The 17358-nt window shown below is 50.6% G+C and overlaps 1 protein-coding gene across 1 annotated transcript in view; it reads left to right on the forward strand.

Annotated features, from left to right (window-relative positions):
* The window catches only part of AKNA (AT-hook transcription factor), a 34232-nt gene that overhangs the window by 9703 nt on the left and 7171 nt on the right, over positions 1-17358 (forward strand). The window contains exons 6-20 of the mRNA XM_078382857.1: positions 687-841; positions 2273-2332; positions 3995-4125; positions 4665-5113; positions 5398-5426; positions 5566-5720; positions 6170-6349; positions 8428-8704; positions 9728-9796; positions 9898-10004; positions 10089-10342; positions 10658-10814; positions 13949-14101; positions 14639-14751; positions 15079-15192. Of these exons, the coding sequence (XP_078238983.1) occupies positions 687-841; positions 2273-2332; positions 3995-4125; positions 4665-5113; positions 5398-5426; positions 5566-5720; positions 6170-6349; positions 8428-8704; positions 9728-9796; positions 9898-10004; positions 10089-10342; positions 10658-10814; positions 13949-14101; positions 14639-14751; positions 15079-15192 (2403 nt within the window). The remainder of the gene's footprint in view (positions 1-686; positions 842-2272; positions 2333-3994; positions 4126-4664; positions 5114-5397; positions 5427-5565; positions 5721-6169; positions 6350-8427; positions 8705-9727; positions 9797-9897; positions 10005-10088; positions 10343-10657; positions 10815-13948; positions 14102-14638; positions 14752-15078; positions 15193-17358) is intronic.

Genomic DNA, 17358 nt, shown 5'->3' on the forward strand with positions numbered 1-17358 from the left:
GAAGGAAGCAGAATTACTGAGGATCTTGCCAAAGGGCTCGGCTGGCTGGCTGGCTGGCTAAAACTCGCAGGAGGAAACCTAGCAGCTTCAATATGCTGAATTGAAGTGACCTGGAACTCAGTCCTAGGTTCGTGACACAAAGGAAATCTGATTCCCTGGTTTTCTCTCAAGGGAGAAACCCTTGCTAGTTTTGGTGATCTAATACAGTGATGCCTCACTAGACGATGATAATCCGTTCCACTGAAATCACTGTTTTTTAACGAAATCATTGTCTAGCGAAAAGCTTTTCCCCATTGGAATGCATTGAAACCTGTTTAATGCGTTCCAATGGGGAAGAATCGTCGTTGTCTAGCGAAGATCGGCCATAGGAAAGCCGTTTTGCAAACCGCTAATCAGCTGTTTAAATAGCTGTCTTGTGAAGCTTAGGTCCCGAAAACACCCGTTTAGCGAGCGCGGAGGGAGCTGTCAAAATCGTCATCTAGCAAAAATCGGTTTGTGAAGCAGGGACCAGACATTGTCCAGCGAAATTCCCCCATAGGAATCACTGTTTTGCGAATCGCTATAGCGATCACAAAAAGTCAATGTCTAGCGAAAAAACTGTCATGCGGGGTAACTGTCTAGCGAGGCACCACTGTACAAAAGCAGAGATTTTTGATGAGCGGGGATGGAATCTGTTTCCTTTCCAGGGTTTTCTGGACCGCAAGGAGACTCCGCTTCTCTCCTTGATCCCGAAGACACCGGTGCCCGTGGAGAGGAGGACGTCCCCTCCCCGGAAAAACCTTTCTCCGGAGAAGAGTTGACTTGGGCATTGGCTGCTCAGGCGAGCAAATTCCGGAAGCAGGCAAGTGAATTATGTGGAGGTCGTAGCCAATGGGAATGGAACGAAGGTCAGATTTTCATTGAATTTCCTGCAGATTTCAGGACTTTAAGGTCATGTTTGAGATGGCCTTCAGCATGGGGAGGGAGAGAAGCCTCACTTTAGCCCCACAGTTCCTGACCTTGGGGCAACCAGGTGTTCTTGGACTACAACTCCCAGAAGCCCTGCCCAACAGAGCTAGGGGCGAAGGCTTCTGGGAGTTGCAGTCCAGGAACATCTGGGTTTCCCACTGCTTTAGCGTTATTTTGATGCTGCGCTTCGTGCAACGAACGGCCGAAGCGCGAATGCATCCCCGATGGCGTGAAAACGCCACTGTTTCCATTGAAGTTTTAGAAGAGGCAGCCGTGTCACTTTGGTTTTGCCAGCACGTCAGGCAAAAAGAACACAAAAACGAAAAGAAAAAAAATAAAGAAGGCAGAAATGTTGTGGCACCTTAAAAGACAAGCTGCTGTCATTTAACTTGAGCTTTCCTCGATGCCCCACTTCTGCAGACAATTTCAGCAGAGTAATCTTTCTTGTTACTTCCTGGAATTTAACATATTGATTGATTGATTGATTGATTGATTGATTGATTCATTCATTCATTCATTCATTCATTCATTCATTCATTCATTCATTCATTCATTCATTGAATACCCCGCCCATCTAGACCAAAGTCTACTCTGGGCAGCGAACAACACTCCAAGTAACAATAAAATAGAATATTCTCAACATGGTCTTTAATTTGGAGGTCGAAGTGAAGTAATAAGTACGTCAGTCCAAAAACGGGAAGTCATGAGAGGACGAGGGGCTGTCTCTAACGAGTATACCGTGTCTGAGAAGATCGTTAAATAGAGACGGGCAAAATTAATCTATGAAAACAAAAGAGGCGTGAAGGCAGTTTGCCTCTGTCTAATCCAAGTTCGCGGAAATGCTTACAGTTGTGTTGTTTACAAAGAATGTACATCATTGGGGGGGGGGGCTTTTTGGCCGAAGTTGAAGGTTCTCAAGTTTCAGGAACACACACACACACACACACACACACACACACACACACACACACCAGTTGACATTTGTATAACAGGGGCTGCTGTTGAATTTGGCAATCTGACCCGTGGGGGGGGGGGGGAGAGACGCTGGCCTGGCGCTGGTGCAACTAAGGAGAAGTTCTTCATTTAATCAACTCCCGGTCTGTCCGTCCATCCGTTCGGTGTGGTCCGCAGGGCTTGTTGGGCTGCTGATTGAGGATGGGACCCAATTAGTGCGGGTGTTTCAATGAGCACCATTGTGGCGGGCAGGAGGAGGCGGCTCTCAGAACAAACTGTGTGTGCGTGCCTCTTGCGAGTCTATGGGGGTTCCTCGCCTTGGGAGAACCACGGCTGATGAAGGGTGCTGTGTGTGTGTGTGTCGTTTTAGGTGGAGTCCTTGGAAGAGTTAATTCGCGCCGGGAGGCTGGCACCTCAGGACCAGCTCAAGGTACCGCAGACTTTTGCTTTATGGTTCCCTTGAATGCCCTTCCTGGTCTCTTTAGACGTCTCGTGCTTATCGTGGCCAAGTTGCCCTCAACAGTGCTGGGCGAAAGGTGCTGGCGTGGGTTCTCCTTTCCCCACTCCGTGCGAGAGGGAATCTGTCGCACAACGATGGGCCAGGCCCTACTCCTGGCTGGAGAGTTTCTGGAGAAAGGGGGTGGGGGTTGACTGCACTCCTGCGGTCGTGGGGTGCCCCAATGATGCTCCTCCAGTGGACGTGGGTGTCCCTGTTTTGACTGCGTTCCCGGCCTTAACAGCGGCAACAGAAGGAATATTATTCACTAGGGAGAACTTCCCTTTCAACCAGGCAAAGCTCTTGAAGAATTAGCTAGGACTCATAAAAGTGCTGGCTTTAACCTATAAAGTCTAAGCTACCTAAAATATTGCATCTCCCTCTATGAGCCTGCCCGGGGATTAAGACCATCAGGAGAGGGGTTTCTCTCAGTCCCACCACCTTCACAGGCGCATCTGATGGGGACACAGGAGAGGGCCTTCTCTGTCGCTGCTCCCAGAGACTCTGGAACTCCCTCCCACTGGAGGGTGTCCCCCTCTTGGCTGTCCTTCTGCAAGCAGGCAAAGACCTTTCTCTTCAAGGCAAGCTTTCCCCCAGTGACCAACTACCTGAGTGGGGTTTCCAAAGGGATTCTTATACCCTGCTGCTTTGAATGTGTTTCGGTGTTGTTTCTGTTTATAGTCTTTTACAGCGGCATTGATTTGATTCTTTTTAGTATCTGTAGACATACTTTTTTTTAAAGCTTTCAATATTGACTTTTAATGATGTAAGTGGCCTGGGGGTCATCATGTCGTAAGGCGGAAGGCAGGGTGAAAAAAAATTAAATGAATAAAATAAAAAATAAACTTGCAACAGACAGAATTTGATGGGCTGAGCCATGCTTTCAGGAGAAAGCCGAGTTTGGTAGACTCTCTGGAACGGAGCCGTTCCAAAAGGCAGGCGTGAGTTCCCATCCTTCGAGGATCCTTTCTGGAGGTGCCTAAAATGAGTAGATCAAGGAGAAAGGCTGATCTTAAGCCTATTTTAACAGCACTGTAAAGAACACTCAAGACGTTTGCCTCTCTCCTTGCCTGGGCTGTCTACGAAGGACGTCCCAAGGCGGGTTGGAAAAAATAACTGGGAAAATCCACCGCAGGACGAAGGCGTTTTCCCCACCAGTCCCCTGGGGTTTGAGAGCAGAAATCAGGGCGGCTTTGTGCGCCTCCCAGTTTGGTTTCGTAGGCCAGTTTGGCACTTGCGAGAAAGTGTCCAGGTTGCCAACACGGATGGGGGGATTCCGTCTGGTTGGATTTGTGAAGCCCATGTTTGGAACTCCAGAACCATTGGAACGTCTTTGTTTTTCTGCATTATTCTACATGAAACTGGGAAATAGGATAAGATCCTGCAAAAGGGGGGGAAACCTGGGAAATGTCTGAGAGCTAAAGCTGGGCGGTTGAAGCCATTTGAGTTCCGGACGCCAACCCATCTGTAAACTCAGGGTGCTTTGTCCTGACACGCAATCAGTCCATTCTGCTTTGAGCTGGCCCCGATGGGTGGGTTGGGCGTGCATGAGCGTTCTGCCCCCCGCCCCGGTCCAACCCCAATGTCTTCTTGTAGGGCTTGGCCCAATTAAAGGGAGCCCAGGATGCGCTCGAACAGGCGTACCTGCGGGCACGAGAGGAGCACTGCCGGCGGCAGCAGAAAGACCAGGAACCAGAAAGGGGGCTTGGCGATTTTGATCCCAGTCGGTACGTATGTCACGCGCAGATCGGTTGAGTGACAAGTGGTTCTTTCCAGAACGCAAGGAAAACACTGGGTGGGGTGGGTGGGGGGAGTAAGCCATGAGCAAACCGAATGCAAGAATCATGGTTTTCTTTTGACAGCTAGATTCCCCACACGTAGGCGAGAGAGAAACCTTGCAAAAAAGTGTGAATCACAAGGGAACAGGAGGGAGACAATGAGCAAAGAATGTCTGTCTTACGTTGTAGCATCATTGTGTTAAGTCTAGTCATCACCTCGGCCTCATAGCATTAAGACCTTACACTTTGCTTTTCCTTTGCCCACCGCGCCCTCCTTTCCTTTTATGCTGCGTCTGTGCGGATTTGAAAAGGGACAGAGATTGTTCCGCGTCCTCTTCTTCATCCATATGGAAGCCGCTTCTTGGAGTCTTTCTGGCCACAGAGCAGGGCATAAAGATATTAAATACAGAGGTGTGGCACCTCCACACATGAGGTGGAGGAGGCCCCCCCTCTTTTTCTTCACTTCTCTCTCTACTCATGTTTTGCAGGGCCCTGGAAGGAGAGATTTTCCGTCAGGGAACGCAGTTGGAGGAACTAAAGGAGAGGATTGAACAGGCGGCAAGGAACCCGCCCACTGCGTGGGACGGCTTTGAAGCAGCCTCTCCACCCGCCGCCCGTTTTCCGGCACAAGATCCCGGGGGGCCAACGGGATCACCAGCACCGTCTCCTCAGGCCCCCGTCCCGGACAGGCACACTCCCTACCCTGAGGTCAAACTTGCTGCTAGTCCTTGTGCCTTGTTTCCTTCTGCCAATAGACGGTCCTGTTTGAAAGAAAAAAGGGAGCTAGAGAATTGTCTGGTTGGAAGGGACCTTAAAGGTCATTTAGTCCAACCCCCTTGGATTCCCGGAGATACCACAGTCCCTCAAAGTGCTCTCGCTTCTTTAACGGCACCCGGGAATAAGGGCCCAGCATCTTCCGAGATGATTCACCCTGCTTGCTGAAATGGCTCGTAGGCATTCACGTGAGGAAGTCTTCCCTAAGGGTTAGCCGGAACCTGCTTTGCCCCAATTTCTTCCCTTGGTTCCAGGTGCTAAGAAGCCCAGCGTCCCCTCGCCTGCCTGGCGCTGAGTCAGTTTGAAAATGTCTGCATGAGGGACACGGCGTAACGGCGTCTAGATCAGGGGCGTATTCATGGGGGCGGTTGTTCCAAGTCAGGGTGGGACTGGGCGGCCGGTCGGGTGGGTGAAAAAAGAGCTTTGAGCACCACATGGATCTTGCAGGTCTCGTGTGCCCACCGGTGACGCTGTGGGTATTTTGAGATGGAGCTTTCTGTAAATGCCAGCCAACATCTGGCCAAGGAGTCAAGGGCGGGACAGCATCCAGGAAAGGATCCTCGGGTAGAACTTTCCACGCAGCTTTCACAGGACTCTTCCCTGTTTGCTTTCCAGGCCGCCCTTCCAGGGGGCAGCTGCCACAGAGACCAGTTGGACCTGGAAGCGAGCTCCATCAGCGATGAGCCTGTGGAGGATGGGGAGGGGTTACCCGAACCCCTCCGGCACATGCAGCACCAAGTGGAGAACGACTTCCGTCACCTCCTGGACCGGTAAGTCAACGGTCGTCTCTGTAGTGTATGTTCTTCCTTTACGGATTTAAAGGACTATCGGGAGATACCGTGCGTGTCCGCCAGCACTGAATGCAGCCTCACCAGCGTCGTATACTGTACACCCCTGCAGAGTCTGCGTTGCAAACGCCTGATGTTCCAGCAAAACCAGTCTGAGCAATCTTCACCAAGTACAGGTCTTTTGTAAAGTTAATGGATCTTAGTTGCCCACGCGGCACTGTACTTGCTCCAGAACACAACAAGGACGTCTCGCAAACCAACCCGAGCAGTATCAGGGAGGAACAGGTCTTTTGTAAAGCTTATGGGTTTCATTTTGGGTGAGCTCAGGAATTGCAGGCAGGGGGAGGCCTCGAAAAACTCACCTCCGGCAAATCATACCACGAAGCAGCAGAGGGCGGTTTGCTTACATTTCCCGTAACTCTTCTCTGCAGCTACAGCAGTTTCAAGTCTTTACCGGGGTCCTTAAGCTTTGAGCAACTTCCCTCGGAGGGACGGGAGCTCTCGCTGGAGGGAGTGGACGGGTCGCCTGCAGAGGACGCTAGGAGGAAAGATGTCTTTCTCCGGACCATGTTGAAAAACAAGGGGGCGCAAAGGTCACCCTCGCCCGTGAGGTGAGTCATCCAGGAGAGGGAATGGTCTGCCGGCTACGTCTGTTTCTCCCCATCCACGTGGATCAGCTTGGTAGCGTGCCTGCTGTTGAACCTGGCTCAGTTGGACCCAGGTTCTAACCCCCCTCTCACTCGTGATGCTCTTTTGCAACTTCCTTGGGAGCCCTGGTCAGCATGAGTAAGGAAGTGGGAGCAGTGGGATCTGCATAACTAGGAGCCATGGGAGTCTGCTGAGATACCAGGACTCCCAGATGTGTATGTTTTTCAGATGAACTGGTTGCATTAAGGCCATTCAGTGTATAGCCTTATTATTATTATTAAACCTGTGTATTACATTCCAAATGCAAGAAGCAATCCAGAGAAGGAAGTAATACAGTGGTGCCTCGCTTAACAACGATAATCCATTCCAGGAAAATCGCTGTTAAACGAAAACATCGTAAAGTGGAAAAAAAACCAATTGAAACATATTGAAACCCGTACAATGTGTTCCAATGGGGTAAAAACTCACAGTCCAGCAAAGATCCTCCATACGGCAGCCATTTTCGCTGCCTGTATAGCGAGGAATCCATCCCTAAACACAGCGGGGAGCCATTTTAATTACCTGGTGGCCATTTTGAAACCGCCAATCAGCTGTTAGAAAAACATCATTTTGCGAAGAATCAGTTCCCGAAGCAGGGAACCGATCATCGCAAAGCGAAATTCCCTCATTTAGACCATCGTTTTGCGATCGCAATTGCGATCACAAAAAGATCATCGTTAAGCAGATTTGTCATAATGCGGGGCAATCATAAAGCGAGGCACCACTGTATTTGCATTAAAGTGGAAAATCCTGTGTTGAGCATAAGAGGGGCTTATTTGACTCCCACGCCCTCTCGCTCCTAGAAAATTCGGTCATTCTAGTCTTAAACCACCGGGCTGGTTTTTTACATTTTGGCCGGAGCCTTCTCTGGCTTGATCGGATGCCGTGAGCCTGCAGAGATGTGACTAAAATTAGAAGCAGGCCTTTGCTTTAAAAAAAAAAAAAAAAGCTGTCTTTGCATTTTCGACTCAACAAAGACGCCTTTGCATCTGCTCGTTCCGTTCCCAGAATGGGACAAAAGAGCTTTTCGGTTGCTTTTTTGCTTTAACCCCTTTTTTGGTCTCTCCTCCTCCCCCCTCGCGCCCCCGTGGCTGTTTCTTCCATTGCTGGAGAGACAGAGCTGGCCAAGTCAGAGGCAGAAGGAGGAACGGTGGGGGCAGAAGACGGGCGCCAGAGACGAACCAGAACAAGGGAGGGGCGAGGAGGAGAACAATTCAGCCGGAAGGAAGTGAAGGCTCAGACTGAAAACTTACAGGGCGGCTAGAGGAAAGAGAGAGAGAGAGACAGAGAGAGAGAATCAAAAGTTCAACTTTCCCCCCTTTTTAATACATGTTTGCCTAAGGAGACATTGTTTTTGTAGCAGGATCAGCTCAGGGGCTTACACGTCTCCTCGCTTACGGAGTAAAACCCAGGGCCAATTCTAGGCAAGGATGCTTTTGTAGTCTGTGTGAAAATGCAGCTGCGATGTTCACGCACGTGGCAGAGAAGCAGGCTTCCGCGTGCATCCAGCGTGTCGGATCTGAACTGTTTCCCCAGGGGGTTTGTTCAAAACCCCTTTGCAAGTCCATCGCCTCTTTAGAACCCAGGGGGGCTCCCGGTTCACAGCCAGCAAGGGGCTAGGGGGCAAGATTTTTTTTTTTGAATGTTTTTGGTCTGCAAATCCTGTGATTCTTCATTCTGGAAGTTCTCGATGAGGCTCACCTGGGAGAAAGGCCTTAACTGGAAGGCTTTGAGCCCAAGCTAGGCCTAGCTTCCTCTCACTTCCTGTTCAGACAGGAAATTCCCCCATAGCACAAGGATGGGAATCCCTCTCGTTTTGTCAGGAGCTGCCCTTGGGCCAGCTCTGAAGGTAGACAGCCAGGCTTTGTTGGCATACTATCCAGTATTTATTTATTTATCATGACAGTTGTTCTGCTCGAAGGCTGCTATAGATGACCAGACAAGGCTATGGCACCCCTAATGATCTGAGATGATGCCCCTTAATCCTTATCATTTCCAACAGGGAGCCCCAACCGAGAGATGCTCCTTGGCGTTTGCCAAGGAAATCCCAGCGGATGTTCTACCGGGTCAACCCCATGCCGGATGCCCAGACGGAGGTGCCCGTTTCTCAAGAGTCGGCCGAGACGAGCAGGAACTCTGCGTTAGCGCCCGAGAGGCCACCCAGAAGACAATTCGAACATCTCTCGCCTCCGAGCAGCATGGCCAGCGTTGCAGGGAGCTCTGTCTCCGGAAGCATCGCCCAGAAGCCCTTCCGGAAGACAAACACAGCATTGCCAGAGGTAAGTGTCAGCAGCCGCCTTGGTAGAGGCCAGAGAGAAAGGTACCTCTGGCTGTTTGGAACACAGATCCCTCAGTCTGGATTGTGCAGGCGGCTGTTCCGGTCCAAGATTTTCCAGCATGGACCGTTTTAGACCGAGGCAAAGAACCCGAGACCCTGCAGGTGGACATCATGGCTGGGCTGGTCAGGATTCCTGGGAGGGAGCTGGTTGTCCAAGAACCTCTGGGGACCCCCGGTTCTTGGGCAAGATCTGCCCCACCCCCACCCCAAGTCCATGTGGTTGGACTACAGCTCCTAGCGTTCTCAGGCAGCATGTGAGTTGTCGTCCGGCAGCATTTGGGAGCCAGAAGCTGGGCATCTCAGCCTCGTCCGTGGCTTTTCCTGGAGAAGAGATTTGCAGTGAGGGAGTAAAACGATTTAATTCCATCCCCAAAGTCAGAATTAGTAGCATAGCACCATCTGGAGGCTGAAATCAGAAGTTCCTTTAAAACGTTTCGTCAAATCCTAAGATCGTGAGAGTTGGAAGGGGCCCGAAGGCCGTAGAGTCCAACTCCCCTGCTCAAGGCAGGAGTCTTGAATCAAAGCAGGTCTGACGGATGGTTGTCTAAATTCCCCTTGAATGCCTCCACAGCGCTGTAGCGCTCACCACCTCCTCCCAAAGTCAAGGGTTCCATTGTCGTACTGCTCTTAACAGTGAGAAGGTTTTTCTTCCTGATATTTTATCCGGGCATGACCCTATTCAAGGCAAAATTAATTTATTTTTGGAGGACACCGCATGAGTTCAGATAGGGTGCAGGGATCTTGCCCGTTGGCCCTGGGGACTTTGAAGCTGGACCAAGCCCTCCAACCCCACCCACCCCCCCGACGGTGGTCTGCTTCATCTACTCTGCAAGGCGGTTGTGTGGATAACTCTTAGGACTGGCCCCAAGTTCCTGAAGGGAGGTTAGGATGGCGACACGAGGCAGGGGAGAGCAAAATGCCGTCCGACCACTTGCGTTGTCTGAAGTCTGGTGCTTTTTGACAGAGTCCTCTGGTGCCCTCGGGAGCACGTGCAGAACCATCAGGCGATGCCGGAAAGTCCAACTTCAAACATGTATGTATGAAAGAGGACGCGGGGTGCCTCAGAGCCCTTCCGCTGCCCTCCTCCCGCACCCCACGCGTGATGCTCAGCTCAGCCTCTGCTCTCTGCGGCAGGATCTCCGCATGGTGTCCCCGGAGACGGACAGTGGGTTCGTGGGATCGGAAGCCAGCCGGATGTCTCCCTTGGCACAGACGCCGAAGCACCGCACCGCCCCTTCGAGGTAGGACACTTCCCCTACTCCCAGACAGCTGAGCGGAGGGTTGGAGAGCTCTTCTGCCATCCCATAGATCTGCCTACTCTCTAGGTCCCGTGGCATGCTGGGGAAAGGGACTGCCGCCGGAGCGGCTGCCTCGACGGGACCTCGGAGAGACGTCTCCCATGCGGTGGAACGGCCGGAGGAGGAGGAGGAGGAGGAAGAGGAGGTCTTGCCGAGGCTCACTTTCCCAGCGGCTGGCCTGCCTGCACAACGCCAAGCCGAGGGACGCTCCTTCCATGCCAGGGCCCCTCCCGGATGGACCGATGGGATCGCCAGCGAGGTGGAACCCAGTGGAGAGAGCAGTGAGTGGCCCTCTTGCCCTGGGGGATGATGGGAGTTGTGTTCCAAGCCAGGAGAGCTTATAAGATTTGCGAGGGTAATGTTGGGTGAGGGAGAGAGAGAGAGAGAGAGAGAGAGAGAGAGAGAAGGGGTGAGGCAGAGAAGGAGGGTGGACCCGATCCATTTTTAACTCTGCCTCCACCCACATTTGACTTGGCTGCCCCTGCCGTGCGGGTCGTGAACGACAAGCCCCGTGGGAAAGCGGACGTGCGTGAACAAAAACGAAACGTTTCTCACCGCTGCGCTGGTGGCGGTGTTTCCGCCTCTCTTTCCTCCAGCTCACACGGACTCGGAGGCCGAGGCTCAGGATGGGCTCCGCAATTACGCCCCTGCTCCCGAGGACCTGGGGCGCCCTCCCGGACCTTCGGCTGCTCTTTTCTTTTCCCCAGCCCAAAGGCCCTGCTCCGCCTTTCTTGACTCCCGGTTGGAAAGAGAGTAAGTGTACCCTGGCGGGTGGACGTGGGTCGCTCTCTGGTTGAGGTCTCTGGCTGTGGTGCCAGAGGCTGGCAGTTCGAATCCCCACCCCCCACCCCTCGGTGCCTCCATGAGAGGGGCTGGACTGGATGATCCAGAGGGTCCCTTCCAGCTCTGCCGGTCTAAGAGGAGGAGGACTGAGGGGGAGGAGACCTGATTAATCCATGCATGACAGGATTTGGTGTTTGGCACAGAATTGCCCATCGTAGGTGTGGTGTAGCTACAGAGACCTTGTTTCAGGAAGATCTGCCCACTGAGCAGCACAGTCCTGGGTGTGTCTACACGTAACTCTAACTCGTCTGGTTAAGGAAAGGATAAAAAAAAGCCACACATATAGTTCGCTGGACCACAAAAAAATGGCAAGCTTTTGAGAGCGTCAGCAGGAGAGCCTTACCAAACGTGGGCTGGAAAAGGGGAAACGGAGAAGGAAAAGAATAGGAATCATATCCTCTCCTTTTCTGTAAACCCAGTGGCTCCCAACCTTGGATTCCCCAGATGTTCTCAGACTACAGTTCCCAGAAGCCTTCACCACTAGCTGTGCTGGCCAGGGTTTTTGGGAGTTGTAGTCCAGGAACACCTGGGGATCCATGCTGGGGAACCACTGCCCACAGACCATGAAATCTGGACCTCTGAACAGCGTGGTGTCATTTCCAAGCCTGCCGTCTCTGGCTTGGGCCTTCCTCCTCACTACGTATCCCATGAGGCAGTGATGCCAAACAGTTTCCTCTCTTGTTCTCATGTTTTCAGAATGGGAAAAACATTTTTCTCCACACCTGTCTCCCTTTATCCGTTTGTAGGTACACTGTTGCCCTGCATAGCGACAATAATCCGTTCCGAAAAAATCGTTGCTATCCGGATTCATCACTATGCGGGGGGGGGAAACCATAGGAACGCATTAAAACACGTTTAATGCGTTCTTATGGGGGTAAAACTCACCGCTATGCGGAAATCCTCCATCTGGCTGTCATTTTCGCTGCCCAGTAAGTGAGGAAAGGGTGCGAAAACACTGTGGGTGGCCATTTTGTTTACCCGATGGCTATTTTGGAGCCGCCGATCAGCTGTTTTTAAAACATCGTTATGCAATAATCGGTAAGCGAAACGCTTACCAATAATCGCAAAGCGATGTTTACCCATTGAAAACATCATTATGCGATCGCTTTTGCGATCACAAAAACCTCATCGCTATGCGGATTCGTCGTTAAACGGTGCGCTCGTTAAGCGAGGCACCACTGTAAATGCTCTTCACATTTTTTCGTAACATTTTCACCAGGTGGAACTTGACGTCAAAGCGAAGGCTTGTTGAGACGCCTTTTGTTCTGTGGGTCTCCTCCAGCCGAGACGAACAAGCGGGTTCCTACTTAGGATATTTTTGAATTTTGTCTGGTTCTGTCCTGAGCTTGGAAATTGACTTTGCAAAAGGAATTTGTTATGGAATTCATTACACTTCTCTCTTACACACACAAACACATACACGCATGCACACACAAACAAACGTACACTGTAGTTTCACAACAGAAACAAAAAAGTACAGTTTTAGGAGAGGTAGTTATGTCAATCTGTGGTAGCCTATCAAGCAGAATGTAAGCAATATAAAAAATAAAGAAGACAGAAGCTTTGTGGACTAACTGCAATATTTTAATGTGGGCTTTTGTGGGCATGTGCAGTGGGACCTTTTAAGACTATTTCGGTGACAGCTTTCAACAGAGTACAGTTCACTTTTTTGGCAAATTGGAGGAACCTTGACAGAAAGTTCAATTTTTGAGCTCACTGAGCAGAAACTTCAGTAGGAAAGGAAGTGTTTTCAGGCTGGAGGCGAGAAATCTATCAGAGATTAGTGGAAAGGTTATCTGAACCACCTCAAGGCCTTCTGGCTGGCAGGCTCTTGAGTAACTTAGTGAGATGTCTTCACATTGCTTAGCCCCGGGCTCTCGCCCTGGGGCAGGACGCAGGCAGAAACCACAGAAGGAGCCGCAATTTGAAACATTGCTAATTCATTGATTCATCTTCGGCAAATCAGTGCCCCCAGATAATACAAATCAATTTTTTGTGATTTTTTTAATTCATTGAAATTGTTTGGCTAAACCCCCCCTCCAGGCACCTAGAGACACAAAAATGGCAGTGAGGCTTCTTCTGACCCTCGTCTACAAGCCCTCCAAGATGGGTGAAGATTGGGTCCCAGATGTCCATGTTATACACTCACAAAGAGGGCCTCCCCAGGAAAGTTTCCCCAAGCCAGTTGCTAAAGGACACTTTCTTGGGGGACCCATTTTGTGGGTGTATAATTTGGACGCCTGAAACCCAATCTTCCTCAAACACGGAGGGATTCTAGAGGAGAGTCAGTAGATGGTCCTTCACCAACCTTTAGGTTGCAAGGAATAAGTTTGTCGTAAAGTGGCCACAAGACCTCTTTTATTTCTCTTGTGCCTGAAACAGAGCCATACAGCTCTGCGTCTCTGAACCTCTTGACTGAAATCCTGTGGCATTGTTATGCCTGTGGAAGGCAAACAGCGTCACTTTCAGCGTCTTCTAGCTGGCAATTAATGAGTCCCTGATGGGGTTCTCAAGGGTACCACAGCGATTCCTCTTTTATAAAGGTACACACAAAAGAACACAAAATGGAGAAGACGGTTATGGTAGGCGCAGGTTCTGGAGCACTGGCCACCTTAGCCTTCTTTTAAAAGAGAAAACAAGTCCCTAGTCCTCGCCACTGCATTCAGAATTGCCTGGAACCATGGTCACTGGGGCTTTCATAAGGCTGTGTTGAGTTTTCCATGAAACTTTTGAAAAGTTTGAAAAGTTTTACTGAGTTCTGAGGATTGCAAAGCAGAGTCAAATCAGGCAGAACAGCCTATTCTGTGTGATTATTTGCACGAACCATCCTTTTTAAAAGCAATTTAAAAACAATAATTGTGCATAAATGGGGATACATACATTTACTGGGTTTGCATGAATCATACCACTGGGGGTGTTCTTCTCAAAGCTAGCTTTGACGCAGAGTTGGGATTCTTAGCAAACGGCGTCCTTGACCTCCTACGGACCTGGTGTGTAATCACCGGGGCTAACCTGTGCTGTGTTTCGCCCGCTTGCCATTCCAGCCGGGCAATTGCCGCCTTGCAGAGCGAAGTCTCGCAGCTGCGTCAGAGTCTGGAGGAAACCCTCTGCGGACCCCACAGTCCTCCAAAACATCCATCCTCCCCGCATGCCTTGAGGCACCAGATGTTGCGCCAGGGTGGGGCCAAACAGAGGCGGTGAGTGATATACTGGGGGAAGGATCCAGGTTGGGCAGCTGACAAGCTGAGCAGCACTGGGTCCCAGCGGTAAAGCTCTGTTGTGCTTTCCCAGAGCATTGTGGGTCACTGCCATGCCAGAGGGGCCCTCTGCCCCATACCCGAAGGCACGCATGGCTGTTAGCGACTCTGGCCCGCTGCAGCCTCGCTAGGATGTCCGGGAACCCAGTCTTGAGTTAAGGATCCTGCTTGCCACAGTGGGCCCCGTGGATGGGCTCCCAAGCGATACGAACCCGAACTCACAGAACCCAGGACCATCCCTGCCTGATCCGGTTACTTTTGGGGGTGGGAAATGGGGATATTTCAAAGTTACCGTTCAAAAGGACAGGGCTGAAGTTACTGTAATAAAGAGCTCCACTCACAGAAAGAAGATCAACTTTTTTTCCTGCTGCAAAAATTAAAAAACCCTCCCTTGATCGTGGCGGGGACTGTGAATGCTTGGAAAGAAATGATTTCCCTTTATCTGACGGTCAGCTCTGTTCCTGTTTCGTCCTCTAGCAAAACCTCGGGCAGCCGCGTGACCAACTCGGAGCCGCCGTCTCCCATGCCCAAACCAGAAGGGTGGACGAAGCGGGCGTCTGTACCCTCGAGTGAGACCCAGGAAAATCTCGGTGAGCCGTAGGTTTTTAGCTCACGGCGTGTATGAGTCTGTTTTGTTTTTCAGAGAACTGTTCTTGACCAAGGATGGTGACAGCTCTGCTTTTAGGAGGGGTTATCCATTTGGAGGTCTCTATTGGCTTCTTTCACTCCGCTCCTGGAGGCAACTAACAGTGACACCACAGGCACTAGCCATTCGGTACTATGCATGCCGTACTTCCACTCCATTGTGTACAATCAAGCAAGGGTTCTTTTGTACCATCTCGGCCACTCCGACAGTGTTTGTGGATACACTCAAATCATCCTGAATCTCTGTGTTTTGTGTCTGATTTTGTTTCCAGCTCCTTCCGAATCGAACTGCTCAACACCAAAATCCCAGAAAGGAACACGGCCGGAGATTTGCGTTTCTAGGGCAAAATCCTCCAAGCAAGCCCTCCTGCGCGGGCCTTACACAGGTGAGAAAAGTCTGGAGGAGAAAAGATCTCCCTTATTTACCAACAAAGGCCTTCTGGGAATTAATCAGGAATACTTTATTCGACAAATGGCTGTCCTCTGTTCCCCCCCCTCCGCCCCACACAAATGCCTCGTTGTGGGTCAGGAAAGCTGGGTCGCCCTAAGAAAGGACGACCCAACAATGGGAAAAATCACAGAGCCAGCCCAGAGGCTGTGAAATGTTGTCGTGAGCAGTGTGTGTGTGTGTGTTGATTTGGTTCCACCAGAGGCGCATGTAACGAGCGACACAGTGTCCGTGCAGGCAGGCCTTCTGCACTGCAGATGAGGCGCTTCCTGTTTCCTCTCATCTCCTCCTTCCTCTCTTTAAAGCAACCCAAGGTGCCTTACACAACATTTTAAACATGAAATGTTGAAACCACCAAATAAAGTCAGCTGTAAATGCAGTAATGGCAATGCTTCAAGCACACACACAAACACACAAGCAATTGCACATATTACCTTCAAAAACAACTGAATCAAACCAGCTTAAAGGGTCTTAAAACAATTTAAAATGATTTAAAAAACACATTTAAATAGAAAAAAAATTCTCCCCACTCTCTAAAGCCCTCTTTCTTGGCAGCTATATTCTGATGCTTCAAGTTATCTGTTCTTTGTTTTGCTAGGAAATGAGGACTGAAGTCCAGTCACATGATTGTTTTTCGCAATTAATAATGTCCAGTCTCGCACTCTGAATGTCTCAAGGCTTTGCGTCCCTTTTGTTGCATGGAAACCAATGAGACCCTACAGAACGGAGGGGGTTTAACTGTGGTTTTTGGAAAATAAGGATTCCTTCCCCCCCCCCCAATTCTGCAGCCACTGGGGGCTTTCCCAATTCGAAGAGGATGCAAGAGAACTTTGGGACTTTTTTGGGGGGGGGGGAAGGATAAGATATAATCTCCCCCAAAAAAGCTGCAGTTTATTGCAGTAGGACCTCGTGTCTGTGGTATTGGTATTCGTGGTTTCACTTATCTGTGGTTAGTACGAAAAATATTAAAAGAAAAAGAATAGAAATATGTATTTTTCACAATGTATTTACCAGAACTGGCCATTAGAGGGAGCCAGAGACCATGCTATGTATTCTTGTTACTGAAAAATATATAGCAGCGATGGCAAACCTATGGGATGCGTGCCACCGCTGGCATGCAGAGCCCTCTCTGTGGGCACGTGACCCATAAGTCACCGGATCGCTACCCCTGGCAGCCAAACCTGAGGAGGTGGCTGCAGCCGTGGTGCTAGCACCCTGACAGGTGACGGGCCAGATCCGGAGCAGATGACGCTGGCAGGGGTTGGGCATGATTGGAGGCGAATCTGTAGTGGGGTCTGGAGATACCTCCATGCCCGCGCCACCGCTTCTGCTGCTGTCCACTGGCTCCCTCCCCTCAAGTTTGGGCACTCTGGCTCAAAAAAAATTAGCCATCATTTATAGCACTGGTTCTTAACCTTGGGTTACTCAGGAGTTTTGGACTGCAACTCCCAGAAGCCTTCACCACCAATTGTGCTGACTGGGGTTTCTGGGAGTTGCAGTTCAAAAGCATCCGAGTAACAAAGGTTAAGAACCACAATAGCATGGTCTCTGGCTCCCTCTAGAGGCTAGGTCTGGTAATACAGGATGAAAATACTTTCTGGATTTTTTTTAATCATTTTTATTTTTACTATGCAATTGACAGTATTTACTATTATTGGAGGGGGTTGGAACAAATTCTGGGTCCTACTGTAGGTCATTGGCTTCACTGCTGTGTAGGTGAGGCTTGAAGAGATCTTTCACAACAGGGGAAGTAGCCTTCCAGATGTTGGGCTCCAGCCCTTCCGGAGGGGAACCTTTGCTGGCTACAATGGATCGTTGCAGCCCCAATATGGAAGAAAAAAACACTTTATTTAACCCTCTCCTACCAGGTGGAGGACTGAGTTTAGAAAGAAAGCCCTCCGCGGAGGTACCTGCGGAGCACAGCTGGAAAGGCCACCATTTGGGTCAATGGCTTTCTTCCTAAGAAACCGTGCTCTCTGCTCTATTTGGGAAGGCTGGAGGTTGCTCCCTGCCCTGAGGGGTGGATTGGTGCGTCTTGCTTGTGGCCGTTCCTTCCATGTCGAGCAGAAGCCAGCCAGCAGGGCCGTGTTCGACCGCCCGGAAG

This window comes from Pogona vitticeps, chromosome ZW-PAR, assembly GCF_051106095.1.
Source record: "Pogona vitticeps strain Pit_001003342236 chromosome ZW-PAR, PviZW2.1, whole genome shotgun sequence".
NCBI lineage: Eukaryota > Metazoa > Chordata > Lepidosauria > Squamata > Agamidae > Pogona > Pogona vitticeps.